This window comes from Pezoporus occidentalis, unplaced genomic scaffold (assembly GCF_034315485.1).
Source record: "Pezoporus occidentalis ecotype Australia unplaced genomic scaffold, CSIRO_AGI_Poc_V1 ctg340, whole genome shotgun sequence".
Classification (NCBI taxonomy): domain Eukaryota; kingdom Metazoa; phylum Chordata; class Aves; order Psittaciformes; family Psittacidae; genus Pezoporus; species Pezoporus occidentalis.
The window spans coordinates 106,355-129,086 of NW_026915377.1; the positions used below are offsets into that span (position 1 = coordinate 106,355).

A 22,732-nucleotide genomic window follows, 5' to 3' on the forward strand; every position below is an offset into this window, starting at 1 on the left:
CTGGGCGAGCCTCCCATTCTACCCCTGTCCCGAGCTGGGCTGGCTCCAGAGCTGGAGCAGGTTGCCCAGGGCCTGACCAGGCAGGTGTGGGAATACCTCTAAGGGCTGGGATCCCTCCACTCTCTAACCCTGTCCTGAGGCTGCAGTGCTCTCGTGGAGAGGGATGTTTGCCTTAGTTTTGGTGGGAAATTCCCTTGCTGCAACTTGTGCCCATGTCTTCCAATCCATTTGTTGTGTGCCCCTGTATCCTGCAATTCACTGCAGAGCTCCTCTGCAGAGTCATGTGTCCCACTATGCTGCCACTGAATGATGCTACCTGGTGGCTTGCTGTCATAAATGTATTCTTGGTCCTGGGCTCTTGAAATTGCTCTGGTCTTGCTTTCCAAATTCGCTATGTGGACACAGCAGGTAAGAAATTACTTCCCTGCTGAGAATCTCCAGGTACTGCAGCCGTAGGATCCCAGTCAGAATAATGAATATCAAAGAAGAAAAATGTCTGTGTAGAAAGAATGGGGTTAAAGTGGCACAGATACAGTGTGGCTGGAAGCTGGAAAGTTCCTGTAATGCTGTCAGACAGATTTTAGAGCACCTCCCACAAGAGCTCAGTTGTCTGCATCTCTTATGGAATGCTGCTCCAGTGGGATCTGCTTTGGCCCTGGAAACACAGGATGGTCTGGGAGCAGGTTGCTGAAGTGAAAGGTCTCTTCTGGCACCCTAAATTGGAGAAGGGAGAGGAGCAAGGTCATTCACTTTCTGCATATTCCCTGCATCCTTCCCTTCCAGGATTACTCTTCCCCCCAGCCTGCCAGCTGCACTTCCAGAAAGGACTGACCACATCCCTGTTCTGGTGCTCCATGAACCACATAAGCAAGGAGCACTTCTGGGTGCTAAAAGCTGGCTATCATGACTACTTCTCAATCTCAAGAGGTTGATTTGGATCTGAATTTCTTAAAAGCCAAGCCTCAGCTTCCCTTGAGGTCATACGGAGCTGAGAATATTCAATAAATCCATAAAACCCAACTAAAAATGCTTAAACCAATGCTTAGACCAGTCAGTAGGAATTTAAATATCCACAAAAGAACCTGTTGCTCCCAGTGGGGCTTAATAACACAAAATAAAGATACAGTAATGTCATGGTTTAAGCTCAGCCACACAGCTCTCTCTCTCACTCCCCCCCCCCTTCCTCCTCTCCCTGCTCCCAGAGGGATGGGGATGAGAATGGAAAGAATGTGACTCCCACGGGTTGAGATAAGAGCAGTCCAGTAACTAAGGTATAACACAAACCACTGCTGCTACCACCAATAATAACAATGATAAGGGTAATAACAAGGGAAGAGAATACAACCACTCACCACCCACCAACCCATACCCAGCACAACCGAGCAGCGATCTAACCCTTCTGGGTAGCTGCCCCCAGTTTCTATAGTGGGCATGATGTGCTGTGGTATGGAATACCTCTTTGCCTAGTTTGGGTCAGGTGTCCTGCCTCTGCTTCCTCCCGGCTTCCCCTCCTCCCTGGCAGAGCATGAGACTCAGAAAGTCCTTGGTCAGATTAAACATTACTAAGCAGTAACTAAAACCATCAGTGTTATCAGCGCTGCTACCAGGCCGAAAGTCAAAACCACAGCACTGCACCAGCTACTAAGAAGGAGAAAACTGGCTGCTACTGCTGAACCCAGGACAAGTAAGAATTATAAAATGCTGGTAAAGATCCCCCATGTCAAGTGTTCAGGCCAAGCTGCACTTAATAAGCTCAGTGCCTTTTGCAGGAACTCGTGGTCTTTCCAGAGCTCCAATTTGTCCATTAGCAAAGATGAAAAACTATTAATGTCTGAGGTAGAGCTGTGCCCTTGACTAGAAAGTGTAGGTCAGCAGACTAAAAGATAACAGTAGGGCAAGAAGGTCTTCCTGGGCAATGAAGCCAGTTCTTGCTGTTACAGACACCATGTCCTGCAATCCCAATTAGGAGAAGATCGTCCTTCATCTTGCTCAAAATCTGAGTAAATTATTTTTTCTTGTCTTGGCAATGCTCAGCCTCATGCAAATGACCTAGTGCTGTTTTCTGCAAGCACTGTGACTGCACAGCCAAGCACAGAGAGCTCCTGCCGTGGAGAGCCAGGGGGACTTTGTTTGTAGGAATCAATGGAAGAAAAGGCAAAGTGAGACTGTCTGAAGGGAAAGGTAATTCTCATTTTAACTGTCTTTCTGAGAAAGCTTGTACTCTCTGTACAAAGACAGGTCCAAATGGATTGGCCAGGTCACTTGGTGGGACATGGAGGATGAGCCATTGCCTCCTCACTCTGTCCTTGGCTCCTCTGGACTGGTGATGACTAACTGTTATTGGGACAGGGTTGCCACACCACGTTGGTTTTGGTCATTGTGGCACTGTGACCTTTCGCCTCAGCATCTTTCTCGTTTCACCCTCTGTAAATTTTTGGTGAGGGGTCTTGCCAATATCTTTGCTTGCTTGTTTTGGGTGTCCTGTTGCTGTAGCCTTCCTTCCTGCTGGAATAACATGAGGAAAATGTCATGTGCAGTGCTGGCAGCCTCGCTGTCCTCCTCCTGCTGTGGGTGCAGGCTTTCTGTATCCCAGCCATCTGCTTAAGCAGTTTTGGGAAAATACCTTTCTGGGCATCAATTACTAACTCTTCCACTGCTCTTGCCATTCAATGGAAAACAGCCTGGAGAAGAGAAGGCCCCAGGAAACCTTAGAGCAGCTTCCAGTGCTTAGAAGGGCCGATGAGAAACCTGGAGAGGAGCTTTGGACAAGGGCCTGTAGGGACAGGACAAGGGGAATGGCTTTAAGCTGCCAGAGGGGAGACTGAGATGAGCTCTTAGGCAGAAGCTCTTCCCTGTGAGGGTGCTGAGGCGCTGGCACAGGGTGCCCAGAGAAGCTGTGGCTGCCCCATCCCTGGCAGTGCTCAAGGCCAGGTTGGACACAGCGGCTTGGAGCAAGCTGCTCTAGTGGAAGGTGTCCCTGCCCGTGGCAGGGGGTGGAGCTGGATGAGCTTTAAGGACCCTTCCAACACAAACCATTCCATGGTTCTATGATTTCCATACTGACAGCACTTCCGGCCCTTGTGAGAGGTTCAAGGGCTTAGTTTTGACTCTCTCTCTTTTAGCTAATTGTTAAAGCCATTGGAGATTTGGAGCTTCTCAGTCCAGGACAAAATCTGCAATTGCCACAAATGAGTTCTTTCTTCACTGAGAGGGGCAAGGGATGCTGTTCCTGGCATGCCTGAGCCTGGGCATCTAGAACAGTTTTTGAGCCAATGTGACCGAGCAGAAAGGATACTCTTGGCCCCTGGGAAACTGCAAGTGATTTTGCAAACAAGAAGAGGTGGGGGAGAGCAAAGCAGATATCTGGGCAAAAACTGAACTGTGCATACAAAATGTCACTCCAGCTCCTTGACGTATCTTCCAAGGTGGAGAAGTACATGTGCCTCTTCAAAGCTGCACATGGGAGGTAATCCAGTCCCTCCACTCAATAAAGCAAATTTACGAGACTACAAATATTGTTGCTGGGGCTCTGGGGAGGGAAGGAAACCCGGTATTAACTTCTCAAGCCATGATCCTGTTAGAGAGCCCTGGCACCTCTGTATGGGGAGCGGATTTACTGAACCACAGCTCAGTGGCTTTCCAGGGTGAAGCCCTCACACAGCTCAGGGACAGCTGCTTGGTTCCCAAGTGCATTCATCAGTAGCACAGTCTCAGGCCTTTCTAAGGAGTGTTTCTTTGGATTAGAGTTTCTGTTACAAGAAAGATGAGATATCAGAGAACAATCTCCCCAGCTCCAGCCATCAAAATACCAAACCTGGGAAGAGCTGAATTTTATCATTCTTCCCCAGTTTGGGTTGTTACTCTTCTTTCTTATGCAAGCTCATAAAATAGAATTATCTGTTGCGGCATCTGAAAAGAGTCCAGATGCTCCCCAAAGACCTTGGGGTTGACTGGGCCTGAGCCTGCAGTGCTGGGAGCTGCAGGCTAACGTTTGCTCAGAGCTAAACAACAAAAAGCCCTTAAAATGTCTATAGAAGGCAATACTCCTGTTTTAGCTGACATGATTGGCAGTGTGCATGAGTACACAAGGAGCAGAGGTTGCGAAGTCTCTCTGGTTTTGCACTGAAGATGTTAACACATTTACTTCCTGCTTCTTCCACGTATTGGTTTTTTCTAGTGGAAATTCTGTTGCTTGAGCCCACTTCTCTGCAGGTTCAGTGACTTCCTCAGCAGCACCTAAAAAAATCTGCTATGGCTGTCCTGGCACCTGAATTTTACAACCAAACTATGTTTTGTGATATACAGCCTGGCTTTCATGCACTTCCATGCAACGAAACAGAGACACTGTTCATGTTCCCTGACCATGGTGGGGATGGAGTACAGTCCTGCTTTACTGAAGGGGGGCTAGGCCAAATCTTTCTGAAAGCTGATAAAAGAGAGAAGCTTGTACACCAGTGTTAAGGTGGTAGTTGACAGAACAGGCTTTGTACGTGTTTCTTGTCCTATGAAATGCAGACATCTTTCTCACAGGGTGTTAGGTGGGAAAAGACCCGACAAGGTGCCCAGGGTTCACAGAGCAGCCCAGGGGCAGGAAGGTGATGCTGTTGTCAGACTCCAGGAGCTTGCTTTGCATAACCCCATGCTGCAGGTTATCTGGTAACCAAGGATGGATCCTATCCCAGCAGCTGGCAGCAGCAGTGTCTGACTGCACACATCCTGGGGTGGCAAAACCATTTGTGTTTAACGTGGAGTGAGGTTGGGTCACAGCTGGGGAAAGCCTGTGTGGGCCACATGCACTTTGTCATGCTTCTGCTTTAGGCAGGAAATAGGCAGCTGGAAGGAGTGTGGGTTACAGGTCTCTGCACCACACTGCAAAGCTGGGCTAGGAGCAAGCCAAGGACTGATGATACCAGCAGTTGGTCAGCCAGATGAGCACTTGTACCCTGAGCAGCACTCCGTTAGAGTCCCCATCAGGTCCATCCCTGTGAGCACCCCTTGCTGTGAGTCTCTGTGCTGGGCACTGCTCCCTGGGGAAGGAAAGGGTTTCTCCAAATCCCCTGTCCCTCTCCACTGACTGCCCTGTTCTGTGTCTGATCGTGAAAGATGAGGAAACATGTGCGCAGTACATCAGGAGCGGTTCAGAGCTGCTTCTCCAGCAGCTGTGTGGTATTGCAGTGTCATTTTCTCTCTTCTGCTTGCAAAACCCCTAGATCTGCTGTAAAGGTGAGAAATAATACCATGTTACATGCTGGACCCGGCTGCAGCCTTGCATTTTGGAGACCTGATGCTCTGCCTCTGCTTGAAAGTTTATTTTCCACTCACATTACTCCTTGTCTCAGTTTTGCAGGAACATTCATTCCTCTCTGGTTAGGAGGCTGGAGAAGCTGAGCTCATTGAAAGATAGCTGAGCCAGGGCAATCAGGGCTACTGAGCTGATTTTTCTCCTCCTGAAGTAGCTGGGCTTGTTTTCCTGGGATTGATGATGGTGTTTCCATAAGGAGGTTTAAAGATAGAGAGGACCTGAATTTGTGAGACTCCAGTTTTAGCTGCAGATCTCATTTTAGATACACTGTGAGGAACACATGAAGAGCTGTCAGTGGTCAGAAAGCATGCAGGAGAGGAAGCCTGGGGAAAGTGTAAGAGAGCGCAAATACATAGTGAATGTTTCTCTGAATATTCTCTTGGTATCTTGCAATTTGTGGAGCCAGCATACCCCATGCTGGAGGCTGTATCTTTGAAGTTAATGGCCTCGGATGGATGTTTTCTTCCACGAATTTGTTTCATTGGGTGATAAAAATCAGACAAAGGAGGAAATCACATAAATAAAGGCAAGTAGTAGACTGGAAGAGGGACAGGCAGCGGGAGAAAATGCTGACTCATGGAAATGGGAGTTTGCAGCTCACGGGGTGAGGAGCTGGTGGGGAAGTACCATGAAGTCAACGGAAGAACAGAGAAGTGCCTGCAGTCAGGAACCTGGTGCAAAAAGAAGGAAGCAGAACTGTGGGACACAGCCAGCCTATAGAAGGAGTGGCAGAATAACCCCAACGGCATCCCAGGCATGCCTCGTACTTCTTCCATATCTTTAACAGAAATATCCCTTGTACCTCTGCAGGGATGGTGCTTGCCGCGGTGTGAGGCACACTCGCTGGGCCAGCAGTGGCTGGATTTGCTCTTGCTCACTGACCGAACAGGAGGTGATGCTATTTTTGTCTTGCTTTTGACATGCAGTGAGGGCACTGCAGAAGAGCAGCCTACGGAAAATGAGTTTGTTCTGTGAGGGAGCTGATTCCCTTGAAACCTGATGGAAGAGAAGAAAATGGATTGGCAGTGACAGGTTTCATTTTCAGGTGTCGAGGATGGAGATACTAAGGAAACTAATTACCAAAGTCAGCTGGAACGAGCAGCTAAAGGGCTTTGACATGGTGGAGGCTTGGTGACAATCATTTCAAATGGAGAAGTGGTGGGTCTAATAGATCCAAGATAGCAGGAGAGCTGGTGTAGTTTCACCTAGGAAATAGGTCTGCAAGGTGTCTGCAAAGGGAGGAGGGTGGTTTTGAGACTGCTTTTGCTAAGCAAACACAGCAGCTGGACCCATATCTGCTGCAGACAGTGGACTCCCTGCAGGGACACGTTGACATTTTGTACATCCTGTATGTTTGTACATTTTGTATATCCTATACATCCTGAAACTCTGGATGTTTTAAAATCACGGATGAGACCACCTGTTTCCAAGGCCACCAGGGACCTCGTGCCCATGGGGCCACCAGGTAAACCCCTCCTCCCTGCCTGGCTCTCCACAGGGATTTTGGAGCCAGGCTGGCTCAGGCTTTGGCATGTTCCCCAGGGCTGGCGTGGGGGAAAGCCCTCTCTGCCAGCCCGCGCCAGGCCATGCTGCGAGGCACCGGCAGCCGCATTGCAGTGCAGCGCTGCAGGCAGCGGCTGTCCTTGCCAACGTTTGATTTACTGTCCCTCAAATGGCTTCCTGCAAGTTTTCCACAGGACCTGAAAGGCTGTGCTGGATGCTGGGTGCTCCAGGGGGATTTTGGCTGCGTGACCCATTTAGCAGCCTGGCTGGGCACCTCTCCCTGCAAGAGCTGCCGCAGCTCTGGTGCTTTGTGAAATGTTGAGGTGAGAAAGCAGCAGCTTTCTTGCAGCTGCCACGCTGAGGCTTTTCTTTGTTCGCTCCTTCTCAGTGCATCCTGAAGATACTGTATTTTGGGCTCTACCTGCCAAAAAAGGCGACTGATGATGACGATTTCCCTTTAGTAGGATGCTTCTCAGCCATATGCCTGCTGCACAGGGGAGGTGCTGTCTGCTCCCTCAGCACCCTGCTGCTCTTCTGCCTTGCTCTGGTTTTAGATCATTTCCCACTGTCGGCAGAGAACATGTCACTTGGGTTAATTCAGTGGCCAAGGATGCTCCTGCTCTGGAAGACGTGGCTGCCTGGAGACCCTTAGTGTCAGCTCAGCCTTAACTCCTGCTGTCTCCAGCTCAGTGAAAACCTCCCTGACTGAGGGATGCTGTTGGATTTTGGCTCCTGATGGCACTTCTGCGTGCCTCCATCTTTGGGGGAAGCCTCTTTGCCTCTTCTCCCTAATGATTTCCTCCAGCTCCTTTCAAAAAGCACCATTTGTGGGGGCACCGAGCGTGGCCTGCAGCCAGGCTGCACCATGCAGTGGGAACCTTAAGGAACAGCAGAGTGGTCAATAAATTAAAAGCTATTTCATTATAGGAAATGAATGTTTAATGAGTGTGGGATGACATCCAGATAGTCTGTCAGTTCCGGGCTCTATGTGGCCATGGAGGACAGTTCAGCCCATGCAGCTGGTGCTGGTGAGAAGGTTTGGCAAAGTTTCCCTGGGTGGTGAGGTCCCAGTGTGGGACAGACATCCTGGCTCAGCAGGGATCTCCTGCCTCCATGTCTTCTTGCTGCAGACGTCCCTTGTGCCTCTCCAGGCAAAGTCCCAAGGAGCTGTGGCCAACAGTGGGATGTGCTGCCAGCAGGGAGGCTTGGTTACATGCCTGGTCCCAGCCTGGAGCACACAGCCACACTTTCCTGCTCCACGGCACCTCACCCGGGCAGCCTGCAACCCCCAGGGGACTGGAAAGGACATCCCAGTCTTTGCTACATCATGAGCTCTGAGTCCTGGCACAAAACCTGGGCTGAACTGGCTGCGAGTGGCCTGCTGGGGTTGGGGTGAGAGCTTGTGAGTCTTTGCATCCTGCCTGCTGATGATGTTGTTTTATAGCTACAGAAATGGTTTTTCAAATGCAGAAATTTGAATGTAGGTCCCCAAAAGATCCCCCTGCCATGCTGGAAGTGCCAATTGACCCCTTCAGAAACATGAGACTGAGGATGTCAGAGTCCTGCCTGCCTGATGTCCTGCCTGCCTGATGTGGAGAGGCAGGAGCACATCACCTCCTCTGTAAAAGCTCTCAAGCTCCTACCCCAAGCACAGAAGTTACTTGCTAAGTTTGCTCGGCCTGTCTCAGTGCAAGGAACCACGGACAGGAAGCTTGAGGCCTCTCAGCAGCATCAAGGAGATGGAAATAATGCATCTTGACTTCATTCCAGGGGCTGCCTGCTTGGCTCTGGGAGTGGCAGTGAAACAGCCTAAGGTGCTGTCACACACAGCACAGGAGATGCTGGAAGGACCCCCTCCTCATATACCCACCCTGCCCTGTCCCCCCATCCCCCCCATATACCCACCCTGCTCTGTCCCCCCATCAGCACCCACAGCATCCCTTGCATAGGTGCCCAGCCCGAAGAAGCACTTGGCTGTTCCTGGAGCTGCCAATGGGGGAAATACTCTCTAGGACACTGCACTGTTCCTGCAGGGATGGGACCAATACTGCAGGATCTCATACTGGGTCTCTGAGCACTGCACCAGGGAGGGTGTGTGGCTCCCAAGGGAGCATTTGGATGCCTACAGGTTGTTGAGTTTGGGGAGTTCTTTGGTTCCTGTGTCTGCCCTAACCACCCTCAGGAGCAGCCCTGAGTCATTGGAGAGCACCCAGCTGCTGGGGTGCTGTGGCAGCAACTGTGCCTGTGTGCCCGAGGCAGGGAAAAAGAGAATAGAGGGAAAATAATGCTGATTTCCCACAAGTGGAAAGCAGCATGATCTCTTTCCATGGGGCTTGTCACTCCAGTTTTCTCAAACTCTGGGATTTCTGCAGGATGGACACCTAGAAACCACTTGCCAAAGGCCTAACAGCTCATGGCACCTAATATCCCCTCCTGGTGTTTTAGAGGTCTGGTGGGACCTGGGACACCATGTGAGGCTGGTGGGCAGGGCTGGGTGTTAGCTTCTGAGGGGTTTCTTCTGTTTTCAGCCTCCTTCAGTTGTGTTTTCCCTCCCTGCTTTGCCAAGGTTTTTCCATAAAGGTGGGAGAGGCTGGGAGAGGCATGGCATGGTCATGGCAGCCATGCTTGGGGGATTCAATGGGGTGGACTTTGTAGCATTGGTCTCCTGCCCTATTTCCCCAATGGACATGATTTAGAAGCCAAAATACAGTATTGTTCAAAAGTGTAGCGAGTTTCAGCTAGGCTCAGACCTCCTAGAGCTTACCAGCACCCAAGTGCTGTGAACTGCCTGTCCAGCTTCCTGCTATCGAGAAACTTGGGCAGCATTTCTTCAGTAGCTGAGGGATCTTTCTCTCATAGCCTTGACTTGCATACTGCAGGAGCAGAGCTGGGCACCGGGAAGGTCATGGCTGTTTGGCTGCACCAGCAAAGACTTGTTGAGCACTGGGAACATCTGCCTGGGTCTCCCTGGGATGAGCAGCTTGTGCTGCCACATGGCAGCTGTGAAGCAATAGCTTGGCTACAAGCTTTGCTAAGGCACAAAAATACTTTCTGGGAGCCTGCTTCAGCAGTGAGCCTGTGGCGAGCTGCTCTGAGCAGGAAGCAGTAACCACAAGACTATATACAAGTGAGCTCTCAACAGAGCTGCTGCTGCTTTTGATGTGACAAAATTAAGATGGTGTTTTGCAAAATCTGGTGTGTTGCCTTCTTCCCAAGCAGAGAAGACACAGACATAGAGAGGGCAGAGCCTAGGGCCTGACTCCTAGGCTAAACCTGGGTTGTGGCATGGGAAAGCAGGCAAGGTGCTCTCATCACCTCCAAAAGCTGAGCAGTGCTGCAGGCTGCTGAGTCCCTGAGCCATGGAGAGCAGCACATGAGTCTGGAGTGTCACGGCTTGTGTTCTGCCTGCCTGGCTCTTGCTAGCTCTGCTAGTGTTTAACTGGAGCTAGTTTAGATCATAGAATGAGAGCCTGGTTTCGGTTGGAAGGGGCCCTAAAATTCATCCAGTTCCAACCCCCTGCCACGGGCAGGGACACCTTCCACTAGAGCAGCTTGCTCCAAGCCCCTGTGTCCAACCTGGCCTTGAACACTGCCAGGGATGGGGCAGCCACAGCTTCTCTGGGCACCCTGTGCCAGCGCCTCAGCACCCTCACAGGGAAGAGCTTCTGCCTAAGAGCTCATCTCAGTCTCCCCTCTGGCAGGTTAAAGCCATTCCCCATGGCCTGTCCCTACAGGCCCTTGTCAAAAGGGGAAAAGGGGGTCCCTAGAGTTGGATCAGGACTCGGGGGGGGGGCAGAGTGCAGCAGAGGGGGAGAATCCCCTCTCTGAGCTGCTGCTCACACTCTGGAGGTGCAAACCAGCACACGCAGTCAGTGCACGGGGAGCTTCTTGCCAACCAGACCCAAGTGCTTCTCCTCAGGGCTGCTCCATCCAGTATCCCCCAGCCTGTGTTTGTGTTTGTGTTTGTGTTTGTGTTTGTGTTTGTGTTTGTGTTTGTGTTTGTGTTTGTGCTTGGGACTGGCCCCAGCCAGGGGTAGGACCTTGCACTTGACCTTGTTGAACTTCATGAGTTTCACATGGTCCCACCTCTCCAGCCTGTTAAATAGGCACAAGTGGCTGAGGATGACCTGAGGGCTTGGGCTTTTTCCTCAGGTGCAAGCTGAAAGCATCTTTAATGCTATGGAGATGGTAACTGTCACCCACAAGTGATGTAGCCCAGCCCTAAAGGCCTTTAGTGCTCCAAAGTACATGCAGCCCCTTGTTCCCTCCTGAAATCAGCCTCCATGTCCTACCCTACCCCTTCGCTGCATGCACCCCGACCTTGCCAGCTTCCCCCCACAGCCTGGCTGGGCTTGCTGCCAAGGGTGGGTGTCCCTGTCCCCCTTGCCCGGGGCCTTGCCTTGCATCTCCCACACTGTTTTGCAGAGCGGAGCTGACTATGGTTTCCTCGTGAGCCAGAACACGCAGCTGCTGAGCGCGCTGGAGGACCTGCGGCACCGCTGCTCCAGCCTGGCCGAGGAGAACAGCTTGCTGGTGAGCAGAGGATGCAGCCCCAGGCCCTGGGCCGGCTGCCGGCACGAGATGCTCCATGGGGAGGGAGTCCTGGCTGGGGCGAGCTGTTGTGTGCTGCCAGCTCCGAGAGATGCCGGCACATGGGATGGGCTGGGCAGGGCCAGAGGGAAAGGGGGCCTGGGTGCTTTGGTTCCCCTGGGAGCCTTCACATTGCACCCGTCAATGGCTCAAGCAGGAGCTCTTCCTTGTGGCACAGAGCGGAGCTGCTCTTTCCCATCTGTGGCCGGTGCTACATGCTGTTGTAAACTACCAGAGGCTTTAAGGCTACCAGAGGCTTTAAGAAAGCCGCCTGTGAGAGCAGGCAGAGAGCAAGGCAGTGAGCTGATGGCAGGGCAGGGGGAAGTGTCTGCTGTTTCCTCTTTATTTAGAAAAGCAGAAACACTGATTCACTCAGCCTCAGCTTTGGGTGACAGTGCAGCACTGCCCTCTGCTCCCACAGGAGCTCAGCACCCAACTGCTGCCCTGCTGCATACAAAGCCAAGGCTGCCATGGTGTGGGCCACCTGTTCTGCCCCGCTGCCCCCTCCCTGGTGGGCAGCTAGAACTCTCAGGACAAACAAAAAGGGGACATTCCTGTCTTGCATCCTTCCTGCAGAGCATCAACCCCTTGTGCAGCCCCATGGTGTGGGGATGCAGCCACCCCGGATCCCTGAAAATTTGATTGCTCAACATTTCAGATTTATATCACCAAATTCAACATGTGTCTTTTAGATAATTTTCTTGCACCAGAAGCATAAATCCAGTCTGACCTACCTGCTGCAGGTTACCCTTATCACTTATCAGGATCTGAGAAAAGCAGTATCGTGTAAGCTCTCATCACAACTTGCTCTCAAAAATCAGCCTCAGTCTTCCAGCTGAAGGAAAGCGGTGAAAGCAGCAAGCGCCTGTAAGTGGGATGTCACAGGAGTAGGGAGAAAAGTCCTTGGAAAGCTTGGCTGACCTGACATTTTTGCTGATGTGAAAAGACATCACAACAAATGTGGGTATGACCTTGAGCGAACGAGCCATCAGCAAGCGGTAGCTTATTGAAACAGACACATAACAAATAAAAGGGGATTAAGAGCAAGCAGAATCAATAAGAAGAAAAAGGAAATTTTCTTTGCAAACATCAGGAAGTCCTAAGCTGCTTCCTCCCATTCCCCCACTCATGCTTTGGTGTCATGAGAGAAAGGATGATGGCCAAGCTTGCAGTGGTTGTGCAGCACAAATATTGAGTGATGTGTTGAGTCCTGTAACTCCAGAGAAATGAACTAGGATGATTTTGGAAGAGAAAGCCCAAAGGTTGGCTGGTCAGAATAGACAGATGCTGAGTCCCAGACAGCAAAGGCAGAGCCTACAACAAGCATGTTATGGATGGATAAGGGACCAAGCGGGATGGAGTGGGGTGGGGTGAGAGACATCTCACAGGGATCAAGAGGTCACATTAATAAAAATACCAGGAAAAACACAGGTTTCAGTGACTGGGGAGACAACAATAGGAGAGGTTGGTGTTTAACGGTTGGGATAGTTACAGGAGAACAGGCCAAGCCCTGGCTGGGAAAAGCTTGTGGGCCCAGAGCAGGTTAGGCAGGGCCAAGGACCTTGACTTCCCCTTACAGCTGGGGCTTCACCTCAAACCTCTCCTTCTGCTCTCTAGCGCAGGAGCTGCTTCCCCCAGACAGAGGAGAAGGTGAAGCACCTGAAAAGGAAGAACGCGGAGCTGGCGGTGATCGCCAAGCGCCTGGAGGAGAGAGCCCGCAAACTCCAGGAGGCAAACCTCAAAGTGGTGAGCGCAGAGGCTTGCTGCTACTGGGAAGCTAAGCTAGGAAAGCACCTTATCACGGGGACTTGCCACTGTTGAGCTAGGAAGGCCTTGTCTGTTCCCTTCCCTTAAACCTGCAGCAAACATGCTTTGCACATTAGCAGGGCAAGAATCACAAACCCCAGCCATCGACAGATGCTTCTGGTCGCGCTTGAGGAGCTGGCTTTGAGCAATTTCCTCCTTCTTGGTTTCTGGCTGTAAAAGTGCTGACCTTCCCCTAAGGTGTTAGTTTAAGGTAATCAGTTCAGCTTTCCTTAGGCAAGTTGTGAAAATAATTCATCTGACTTTACCAAAAATGAAACAGGCAGTGCTTGAATAAGGAGTGTGGTAAAGCAAAACAGGAAGGGGTGAGAGACTGCTCTGCGCCATCCATACCTTGCCTGCATTGCTGTGCAAGCTGCATTGTTTTTTCTCTCTCCAACCCAAGAGCAGCTTGTTATCTGACACCATGCAGGAGTGGTGGGAGATGGCTGCAGCATGTGGGATCTTGGGCACAAGAACTTGCATGGACTCACTAAAGATGGATTGTTGCAGAGTAAGGTGTAGTAAGCTGGAAACAGTGACTGTGGTGGAGCATTTAAGCCCCTTAGGGTAGAAAGGAGGAAGTGAAAGCTTTGCTAAAGACAAGGTAGGTGATTTTCCTAGCACTGCCTGCCCTCTCTGTCCCCAGGCACCATGCTGCCCATCTATCATGGGGTTGTGGTACTTGCAGGGCAGCAGTTGCTGCCAGATGGACTTGTCAGACACTATGTTAAGAGAAATCATCTGCTATACATCCAACAGCTATGCAGACCTCCAGCAGCCATACAAATACTGGTTTATTTTTTCCCTGAGTGAAGCTTTGGGGTGGTGATGGTCTGAGCCCTGGGGGTACCAACTGGCTGGGCTCCTGTGCTGGCCCAGGTCTCCCAAGAACAGAAAGCACTTGGATGGATAAGGCTCGTGGAGGGTAGGCTAGAGGCAGGACAAGGCAGCTCCATGCCCAGAGAGACTGTGGCCAGGCAGCCCCAAAGCCTGCGCCCAGCCTGCTGCCTGTCCCTGTCTGTCCTGCTGCCCCCTGAAGCCCACTGCCATCCTTCCTCTTCCCTCCCTCGCAGGGAGCATGTGACTCTCAACTCCTTCTCTTGCTGAACATCTCCCAGTCCTCCCCAGACTCTGCTGGTCCTTGCTGGACTCTCTCTTGCCTCTGCTTTTGCCTGTGTCTTCCACCCATTCATGCTGAACCCTTCTTTCCAGCTGTCTGGAAAACCACAGAAGCTCCTTTTTTCTTCCTGGTTTGACCACCTCCATCCTTGCTCCCATGCTCATCTTTCCTTGCATCCTCCCCTCCTCCTCTGCTGCCTCCTCCTGTCTCTCCTCCTTCATCTCATTTTTGTCTCCTCACACCACCCACTGTTGCCCTGCCTGTAGCCCCCCCATTCTGACTATACCCATTGGCCTCATCTGCTGAGCACCTTTTCCTTTCCACCTCTTCTCTGACCCACTTCTCTGCCGAGCCCTTCCTCTTTCCTCCCACTTTTCCACAGGTCTCCTCTGCTCCTCTCTCTGCTTGTCTGTCCTTTGGGGCTAGGCTGAGTTTCTTGGCAGTTTCGTCTCCCTGCCTGATGGCTGTTGAGGTGACGGTGTGGTGGTTAATGAACATCAATGCATGTGGCTTTCTCCCTTCTGCTCTCTCCGGTGCAGGTAACTGCTCCAGTGCCTCTGAAGGGCTCCAGCCTGGAGCTGTGCAAAAAAGCATTTGCCCAGCAGCGTGCCAAGGACCTGACAGAGCAGGCCAGTGCTCTCCTGGCAAAAGACAAGCAGATTGACGCTCTGCAGCAGGAGTGCCGGGAGCTGCAGGCTAAACTCTTCGCAGGGAAGGTGAGACACTTTCTGGGGCATCACTCAGTGGCTGGGGACAAGCAGCGCAACAACAGTGATAGGAACCAGGCTCCAGGGAGTGGTGTGAGGGTAATTAGTACCAAGTGCAGACTGAAACCAGAGATACGTGAGTTGGATGGGGCACACTGTGTGAGTGTGCAGCAAAGACAGTGCCCAGACCCCTCCAGAACAGAGTGCCGGGGATACCCCAGTTGTCCCTCTAAGAATTCATGGGTCTGAGCTGCCATTTTCAGCAGTGATTAAAACTCTTCCCCTGGAAAACCCCAAGAAGCCACAGATGCAGGATGGCTTTTCACACTGCAGAGCTTCAAGCAAGATGCAAACCCAGGACCTCCTTTTAAAGTCTGTCTTTGGAAAGTAACCCAGCACATTCTCAAGCACCAGTCTAAATCCTGTGTCTTAACCTGCAGCTTTCTGAGAGCTCACAGCCATCACGAGGCTGGTGATAACTTGGTGCATCCTTGTATGACTGCGACCAAGGGTGCAAATCATTATACAGGGGTGGGTTCCTGCATCCGAGGTGGTAACCCACATTCCCCTCAGCACCAGCACAAGACTAGCTGATATAAATGGTGAGATAAAAGGGATAATTAAGCTCATCCCAAGACAGATGTCTGAAACTGGTCAGACATGCCACTCCCTCAAAGCACTTCTCTGCAATGACTCTGAAAGGAGCCTCTACAGACATCTGAAGCTAGGTGAAACAATTCCCACTCAACTAAAGTAACCTGTTCTGGGTATATCAGGCACATCTTTTGCTCAGGAGCTGGAAGTTTTCAGTTGAGATCAGTTAAACTCTCAGAAGCAGCTCAGTAACACTGGGGCTGACACTGGTTTCCCTCTGTTTTGCTAATGCAGATGTAGTCAAATGCAATCCTACATTCCTGCACCCAGGTGAGCTGAATGCTTACATTTCTACCTCCCCATCTTACATGATCTTTAGGTGGCAAATACTTCCTCGCAGAAAGCCCCTGAGCTCCCCATATGTTCATTTTAACTGTGGGTTTAAAGGTAGATTCTCAGCCTTTCCCTAACCTAGATCTAGTCAGGACAAGAATGACTGGGTGTTGTTCGCTGTTTGTACAGAGCTGACACTGATCATTTCTGGCATTAAATCACAGGAGAAAGTTATCCAGGTCTGACCATGCTCTATGGTGTCAGCAAGAAGAAATTTCCTTCCTGTTCCTTTGATTTCTCATTGCAGACCACCCCCTCCCCCATACACACCTCCCCCAGAGGGAGAGCTTTCCAAAGCACTCTGATTTTCATAGCAGAGCTTGCTGGGCAGTCTGAATCTGCCAGGGACAGGTGACAAATTGTAGAGGAATGTGACAAAAGCAGGTGAGCAAGATTCATTACCAGCCAAGGAAATACACCTGGGGGCAATCCTCAGGGTTGAGGAATTTAGCCACTGCCTTCCTGGGGCCTGGGTGACCACCTTGGCTCACAAGGTGAGATAGTCCACTTGTGTAGCTGCCAAGGCAGAAACTGGAAGCATGACGGGAATTTGCAGAGAAGAGAGCAGGAAGAGCAGATTGTTCTGTCTGATCTGTTTTTTTTTTTCCCCAGTTTTCTCTCAAGCAACTGCTCATTAAATTTTAATTTCCAGCTAGTTAAAATTCAAAATTCCCCTAATCTGTCTGCAGCGTGCAAAAGGCATTACGCCACTGAAGGGGGTTATATGCAGAGATATGTGCACACTCAGAGCTTGCAACCAAATCAGTTTGAATCTAGGATATTTAAATCAGCACAGATTTCTCAGTAGCTATGAAATGAATCTACTCCTTTCCAGTGGCAGGTCGGACACTCTGCATTGGCCTTGTTTTGCAAAGTCAGGGCTCTTAGGATAGGGTAAAATGATTTCCTGAGATCACAGTCTCATGATGGGCTTCCAACTAAACCCCAGCTTCCCTAAAACCAGGCTGCAATTTCTTGCAGCGTGGACTCTTGGAAGCGAGGGATTGCAGGGAACAGCAAGGCAGCTGCAGGGGATGTGTATAATAGAAACTGTGAGCACAGGACTGAGCCTTTTTTCTACTCTCTTGTTCCCCCAGGCTTCTGACGCTGTCTGTTGGGAATAGCTGCCTTTTCTGGTGGGGGAAGGGAGATTTTATACAGAGCCACAGCAAATTTTGTTTTAAAGAACTACTACACTGGTACTCTCAATGCAGGTCTGGCACATTGGAGGCCCAGATGCTCACTTCTTGAATCTGTAGTCAGTTCCCATTAATGCTGCCTCAGTTTCCCCCTTGTAGCATGAGAGCAACCATGGTTTTCTACACAAATTGTATTTATAAAGCACACATTATTTTTAGGGTGAATAAGAAGTGAACAGGGAAGCAGATTAAATTTGCCCTGGATACCAACTGTGCATTGAATTCACTGGCTTAGGAGCTTTCCAGGGGAATGAGCAATGTCTCCTCCAGCAGCATATTTGTAAAGACAGGTTTTCACAATCAGCTTTTGTACGTCTGTATGGACATGCAGGTACGTGTTTCTTCAGCTTCCTGCAATTTGAAAACCTTTGAAGAATTAAACAGTTCTTCAAATTAAAAGCTGGTGACATATTCTTACTGGTTTTGTGGGAGTAAGATTGCACTGGTTTCCTTCAAAAGCTGCTGGTTTGGGGTCCAGAGTGGATGGGAGTGACCCCTTGTGCTAGGCACCCATTCCCACAGGCTGTCTCTGAAGAAGTTAGGAATCAGGAATGTTTGAAAAGCAAACGTTATCCTGAGTGACAACTGAACAAATCCCAGATGTTCTTCATTCTTTCCAGCATTCAAAGCCTCAACCACCGTTAGGGCTGCAGAGAATGCCAGCGCCCACATCAAGGCGGTAAAACAGTTAAGGCTCGGGTTAGGCTGGGAAATGAATTTACATTATCCCGGCACGCTCTCTGCTGGCAAGCCCCAAGAAAGCACACATTTAGAAAAGCCTTTTTGCTTTGTGCAGCTATAGGTACAAAAGCACCACAGGTTGGAGGAATAATGTGCTTTTGAGGCTTTGAAGACCCAGGAAACAGAAATCTTTACATACCACTTTACCTGGTTTTCACCAGTCTCTCCTCAGAAAGGCTTTTGGGGTATGGATGTGAATTCACCCCCCTGACCCATTCCACCTTCTAGAGCTGGTCAGCAACACGATGTCATGTTTGCATTTCTGGCAGGATGACCCTCACTGTCTGAATGTCACTGAGTTTGACCGGCTGCTGCGGGAGTCCCAGAGGGAGGTGTTGCGGCTGCAGAGACAGATCGCGCTGAAGAACTTCAAGGAGTGTCTGCGTTCTTCTCAAGCCAGTTCAGTTGGTGTTTTGCCGAGTGCTGACACACACTTGGGACTGCCCGTACCAATGCTAAATACCTGCAGCAAAGGTTCACCTCTACCCAAGGAGGCCCGCCTGGGAGACCCAGCACTAAAAGGGGGAGCATCCAGGGAGGTGAGACAAGTGGGTCAGCAATCTAAGTTTTTGTTATTTAATTACTTAGTTACTATTACTACCTAGAGTACGTGAGCACTATGGTTTCCACCACTGTGAATTAGATATCTGGAAGTTCTTCTCTGTGAGGGTGCTGAGGCACTGTCACAGGGTGCCCAGAGAAGCTGTGGCTGCCCCATCCCTGGCAGTGTCCAAGGATGGGGTTTGGAACAAGCTGCTCTAGTGGAAGGTGTCCCTGCCCACGCAAGGGGTTGGCACTGAATGAGCTTTAAGGTCCCTTTCAACACAAACCAGCCTGGGATTCTATGAATAGGTGCTGTGCTGGTTTCTAAACTTCTAGGGCCAGGTCTCATCGAGTGGGACACAGATGCCACTGGCAGCCCACTCATACAGTGACACCGAGCCATGCCAGGGTTCAGTCCTCCTCACCGTCCCTAACTTGAGCCTTTGTGCTGTTTTCCAGGGGAACAGGGCAACACCGCTATTTGCCTGCATTGGCTGAACACATGCGTCCTGGCTGTTTGCTGAGGTTTGGACGTTGGCCCCCAGTGGGCACCCATGGCCACGGTGCCAGGGATTCCTGCTGCTCTGTGTGCTCCAGCCCGCGGCAGGCACGGCCCCACCGCCGTCCTCCGCTTCTCCCGGCGGGATAGCACCAACCGAGGCGAATCCCCGAGGCGGGGCAGGCCTCTGGCCAGGCCGCGCTGCAGAGCAGAGCCGCGGCGCTCCCGGCCCCGGTGTCTGAGCCCAGCCGCCCCTCCGCAGTGCAATGGTACCGCCCGGCAAATCCGGCCGTCAGCGGGCACCGCCTTCCCGCCGCGGGCCGGGCAGTCGGCAGGTGAGGCCGGGTGCTCCTCCCCCGGACGGGTCGGGACAGGACGGGAGCAGGGACAGAGATGGCCGCGGCCTCCGCTACGGCCGAGCCGAGCCGGGCGGGTTGAGGTACTCCTGAGAGCGGCTTTGTCGCGGCGGGGCGGGGCCGGGCCGGGCCGCTCTCTGCCTGACGAGACAGGCCCGCCGGGGCCTCCGCTGCTGGCGGGGTCGGGCAGCGGGGCTGGTCCTCGGCTCTCGGGGCGGGATCCTCCATGAGGAGAGGGCCGGGGTCGGCCGCCGGGTTCTGCCCTCCTCGGGGGCCGAGGTCTGGGCCGGTCCCGGTGGGCGCCTCGGCAAGGGCACTCCGCTAGCGGGGTGCGGGATCGGCGGAGGCCTTAGGCGCTGCGGCGGGCCGGGCTGCCCGGCGGGCGGTGCGTGAGGCTGGGCCTCGGTGCACCCGCTTCCGTCCAGCTCCGGCAGTCCCTGGATTCCTGAGCCGGGGTGGGGCGTCCGCTGGCTGCCGATAACGTTTGTCTGGTATCGGTTCACCCCGTTGCTTTACGAAGCTCTCGGTAATGACAGTGTTCCGGGGCACTCTCACGGCTGTTGCCTGTATGAGGACCCACCAGCTGTGCTCATGCGTTGCTCTTATAGAAGGCATGTTAAATATTCATTCCTTGTTTGTCCTTCCCAAGCCACTCCCAGTTTACAGGCCCCTCTCAGCCGTGTTTTGTTTTAGTTGCTGTTTCTTTACAGCCTCTCCGATTTTTCAGGGTTTATCATCTTTGTTTCCTCCCGGTGTCCATTTTCTCTGTACTTTTTTTTTTGTGCTGGGGAAGCAGTGCTGCTCACAGTATCCCGGGCGCAGTATCACTGATTTATATGGTGGCATAATGAAGTTTTCTCTCCCATTAGATCTCTGTGCCTTTTTGTCTAAGCACTGGGTTCTATTAAAACATCATTTGTCTGATGGCCTTCTGTAAGCTCTGTGTCATGAGGCCCTCTTCATCGTTTGGCTCTTTGTGCTATCAGTACATGCAGAGCATGGTTCCTGCTGCCTTTTCGCTAGTCCTTTCGTTTTTACTAGGAATTTACCGGATAGAAAACCTCCCCCCTCCTCCTGTGGTGGCTCAGTGTCTGCAGAAGCCTTTTGGACCACTGTAGCTGCATGTGTTCAGCGCACTCAGGTAGACTGTACTGATCTGGGTCTCCCTCACCCAGTTGTCTGCTAACAACTCTTTACAGATTTGTGAGTGTGGGTTCTAGTTCCCCACTATACTTTTGTTTGGGGTATTTTTTAAGTATCTGCCTAATCTTTGTTGTGATTTCTATCAGCTTGCCTGGAACACATGTCAGATGTGTTTCCGCTGATCTCCACTGGAGTACTCTTCGTATTTGCCACCTTTCATTTGCTTCATATTAAGGCAGTGTCACAGAGGTGACACACTGCATGCCTTGAGTCACATACTGCTGAAGTGAGGGATTCAGTTCATGCTGAAGGGGGTTTTTGAACCCTTGGGTGAATATTACCTAATCTTGGTGATTCGTTACTGTTTATATTGTTGGCCTCCACAATTCTTATAGACAATTCAGTTTGAGAGAGATCCTCAGCTATATTCTTCATAGTCTGAGATTTCTACCCTGGTGGCCCCTGACCCTCCAAATTCATAGAATCAAGGAACCCTAGAATGGTTAAATTTGTAAGGGACCTTAAAGCTCATCCAGTTCCAGCCCTCTGCCATGGGCAGAGACACCTTCCACTAGAGCAGGTTGCTCCAAGCCTGTCCAACCTGGCCTTGAGCACTGCCAGGGATGGGGCAGCCACAGCTTCTCTGGGCACCCTGTGCCAGTGTTCCAAGTTCCTGTTCCAAATTCCTCCATGACGAAGAGGGACGCACAGACTTCTGATTTTTTGACCTTTCTTTGCTGTGCACTGGTCTTCCTTGGACAGCCCTTCCATACTTTGATTTTCAACTGACTCTGCAGGTTCTGTTGTGCAGGAGCCTGCATTATGGTGTTTCTCATGGATGCTCTTTATTTGTCTGGTTCAGGAGAGTCTGTCCTCATTGTCAGAAGATTTTCTGGCTGATAAATAGCAATTAGACTAAGCTGGGCAGAGAGCTCAACTGAGGTTAAAGGCTGAAGTGGAGTCACCAAATCCTGCTGCTTGCTCTCTGTGCAAGTTGGCTTTGGCAATCCTAAAGGTCACCTCTCCCTAAAATCTATTCATCAAAAATAACTTTAAATTCAGGGTTGAAAAGTTTATCACAGCCCTTTTGACAATGTTAAGTCAAATACCAATTGAGAGTGAAAATTCAGAGGACTGAATCCATCTTCTTTATTGTTTCGGAGAGGGCTGTGAGAGGCGTTAGGTGAGGCACAAGTGGAAACTTGGATCTGAGAGCTTTCCAGAGCCCACTGTAGCATGTGAGTGGTTTAATCAAGCTGCGTTGATCTGTGCTGGGCTCCTGAAAACTCCCAGCACAGACCTATGGTGGCTGAGAGATTATCCCTAGCATGGTTTTTACCTTTCTTCATGTCCAGTGCAGAGGTTTTTCTGCGGAGCGTTGTGCTCTCTGGTGGTACTGTCAAGAGACCCTCTTCTCCCTCTCTGTGCATGATGTTCTCTACAGTCCTGGCTGTCCCCAAGCTCTCTGCATCTTGCTTTCCAGGTGGAACCAAGTGTGCAACCGCTGGGACCTGCTTCTGAAGGACATGAAAATTTCCCTCCCAGAAATGCAATAACAGACCAAGAGAGCAGCCAACAGATACAGCAGCTGGTGAGTGGTGAGCCTGGGTTTGGGTGAAGGAGTGCTCTACTTTCCCTTGGGGTTTTCACCTATGCAATCCAGGCAGAGAGCTTGGGGAGTGAAGTCTTTCTAGGTGCAGGAGCGCTGCAGAAGTGGGAAGCCTGGGGAGTCCTTGAGAAAGCACAGGCCATCTGCATGGAGAGAGTTGCTAGGTGGCATCTCCAGGTACTGGCCTGGCGGAGGAGTATGTCACACTAAAATGAGAGGGAAACATGCCAGTAGATTTTGTGCTGTGTTTGGTTTAGCCTCACTTGAACTGGGAACAGGTATGGCTGACCTGGGACAGATGTTATGTGGGGAATATGTCCTGTGTGAATTATTCCAGCAGACTAGGACACAAGGAGGTTTGGCAGTTTGTATCTATCTGAGGAACCAAGAGTGGTAGCACGAAACTGCAGTTAAAGGTACATAACCAGAGGGATGTCTGCTCTCTGTTAGATGTCAGTTGGATTAAAGTAGGAGCTATGATAGCACAGCTGGCGTTTCAGGCTGGATATTTTGCACAGCTCTGTCTTCTTGTCCCCTGCATCCTGTTCTCCACACTGTTCCATACAAAATAGGAGCAATCTGTGCAAATGGGAAATGCAGAACTGTTTCCAGAAGACGAAAGGCTCG

The 22,732-nt window shown here is 51.1% G+C and overlaps 1 protein-coding gene across 13 annotated transcripts in view; it reads left to right on the top strand.

Annotated features, from left to right (window-relative positions):
* Positions 1 to 22,732, top strand: part of TSPOAP1 (TSPO associated protein 1) — a 66,223-nt gene that overhangs the window by 3,065 nt on the left and 40,426 nt on the right. For 11 of the 13 annotated variants that reach the window (XR_009966853.1, XR_009966854.1, XM_062629708.1 and 8 more), the window contains exons 2-6: positions 11,231 to 11,338; positions 13,013 to 13,141; positions 14,861 to 15,037; positions 18,225 to 18,503; positions 21,980 to 22,087. Coding sequence is in view for 11 of the 13 variants with exons in the window: in XM_062629708.1 (XP_062485692.1) it covers positions 11,231 to 11,338; positions 13,013 to 13,141; positions 14,861 to 15,037; positions 18,225 to 18,503; positions 21,980 to 22,087 (801 nt within the window). In the remaining 2 variants the exon portion in view is untranslated. The remainder of the gene's footprint in view (positions 1 to 11,230; positions 11,339 to 13,012; positions 13,142 to 14,860; positions 15,038 to 18,224; positions 18,504 to 21,979; positions 22,088 to 22,732) is intronic. The other 2 variants (XM_062629704.1, XM_062629705.1) reach the window with 1 other exon arrangement.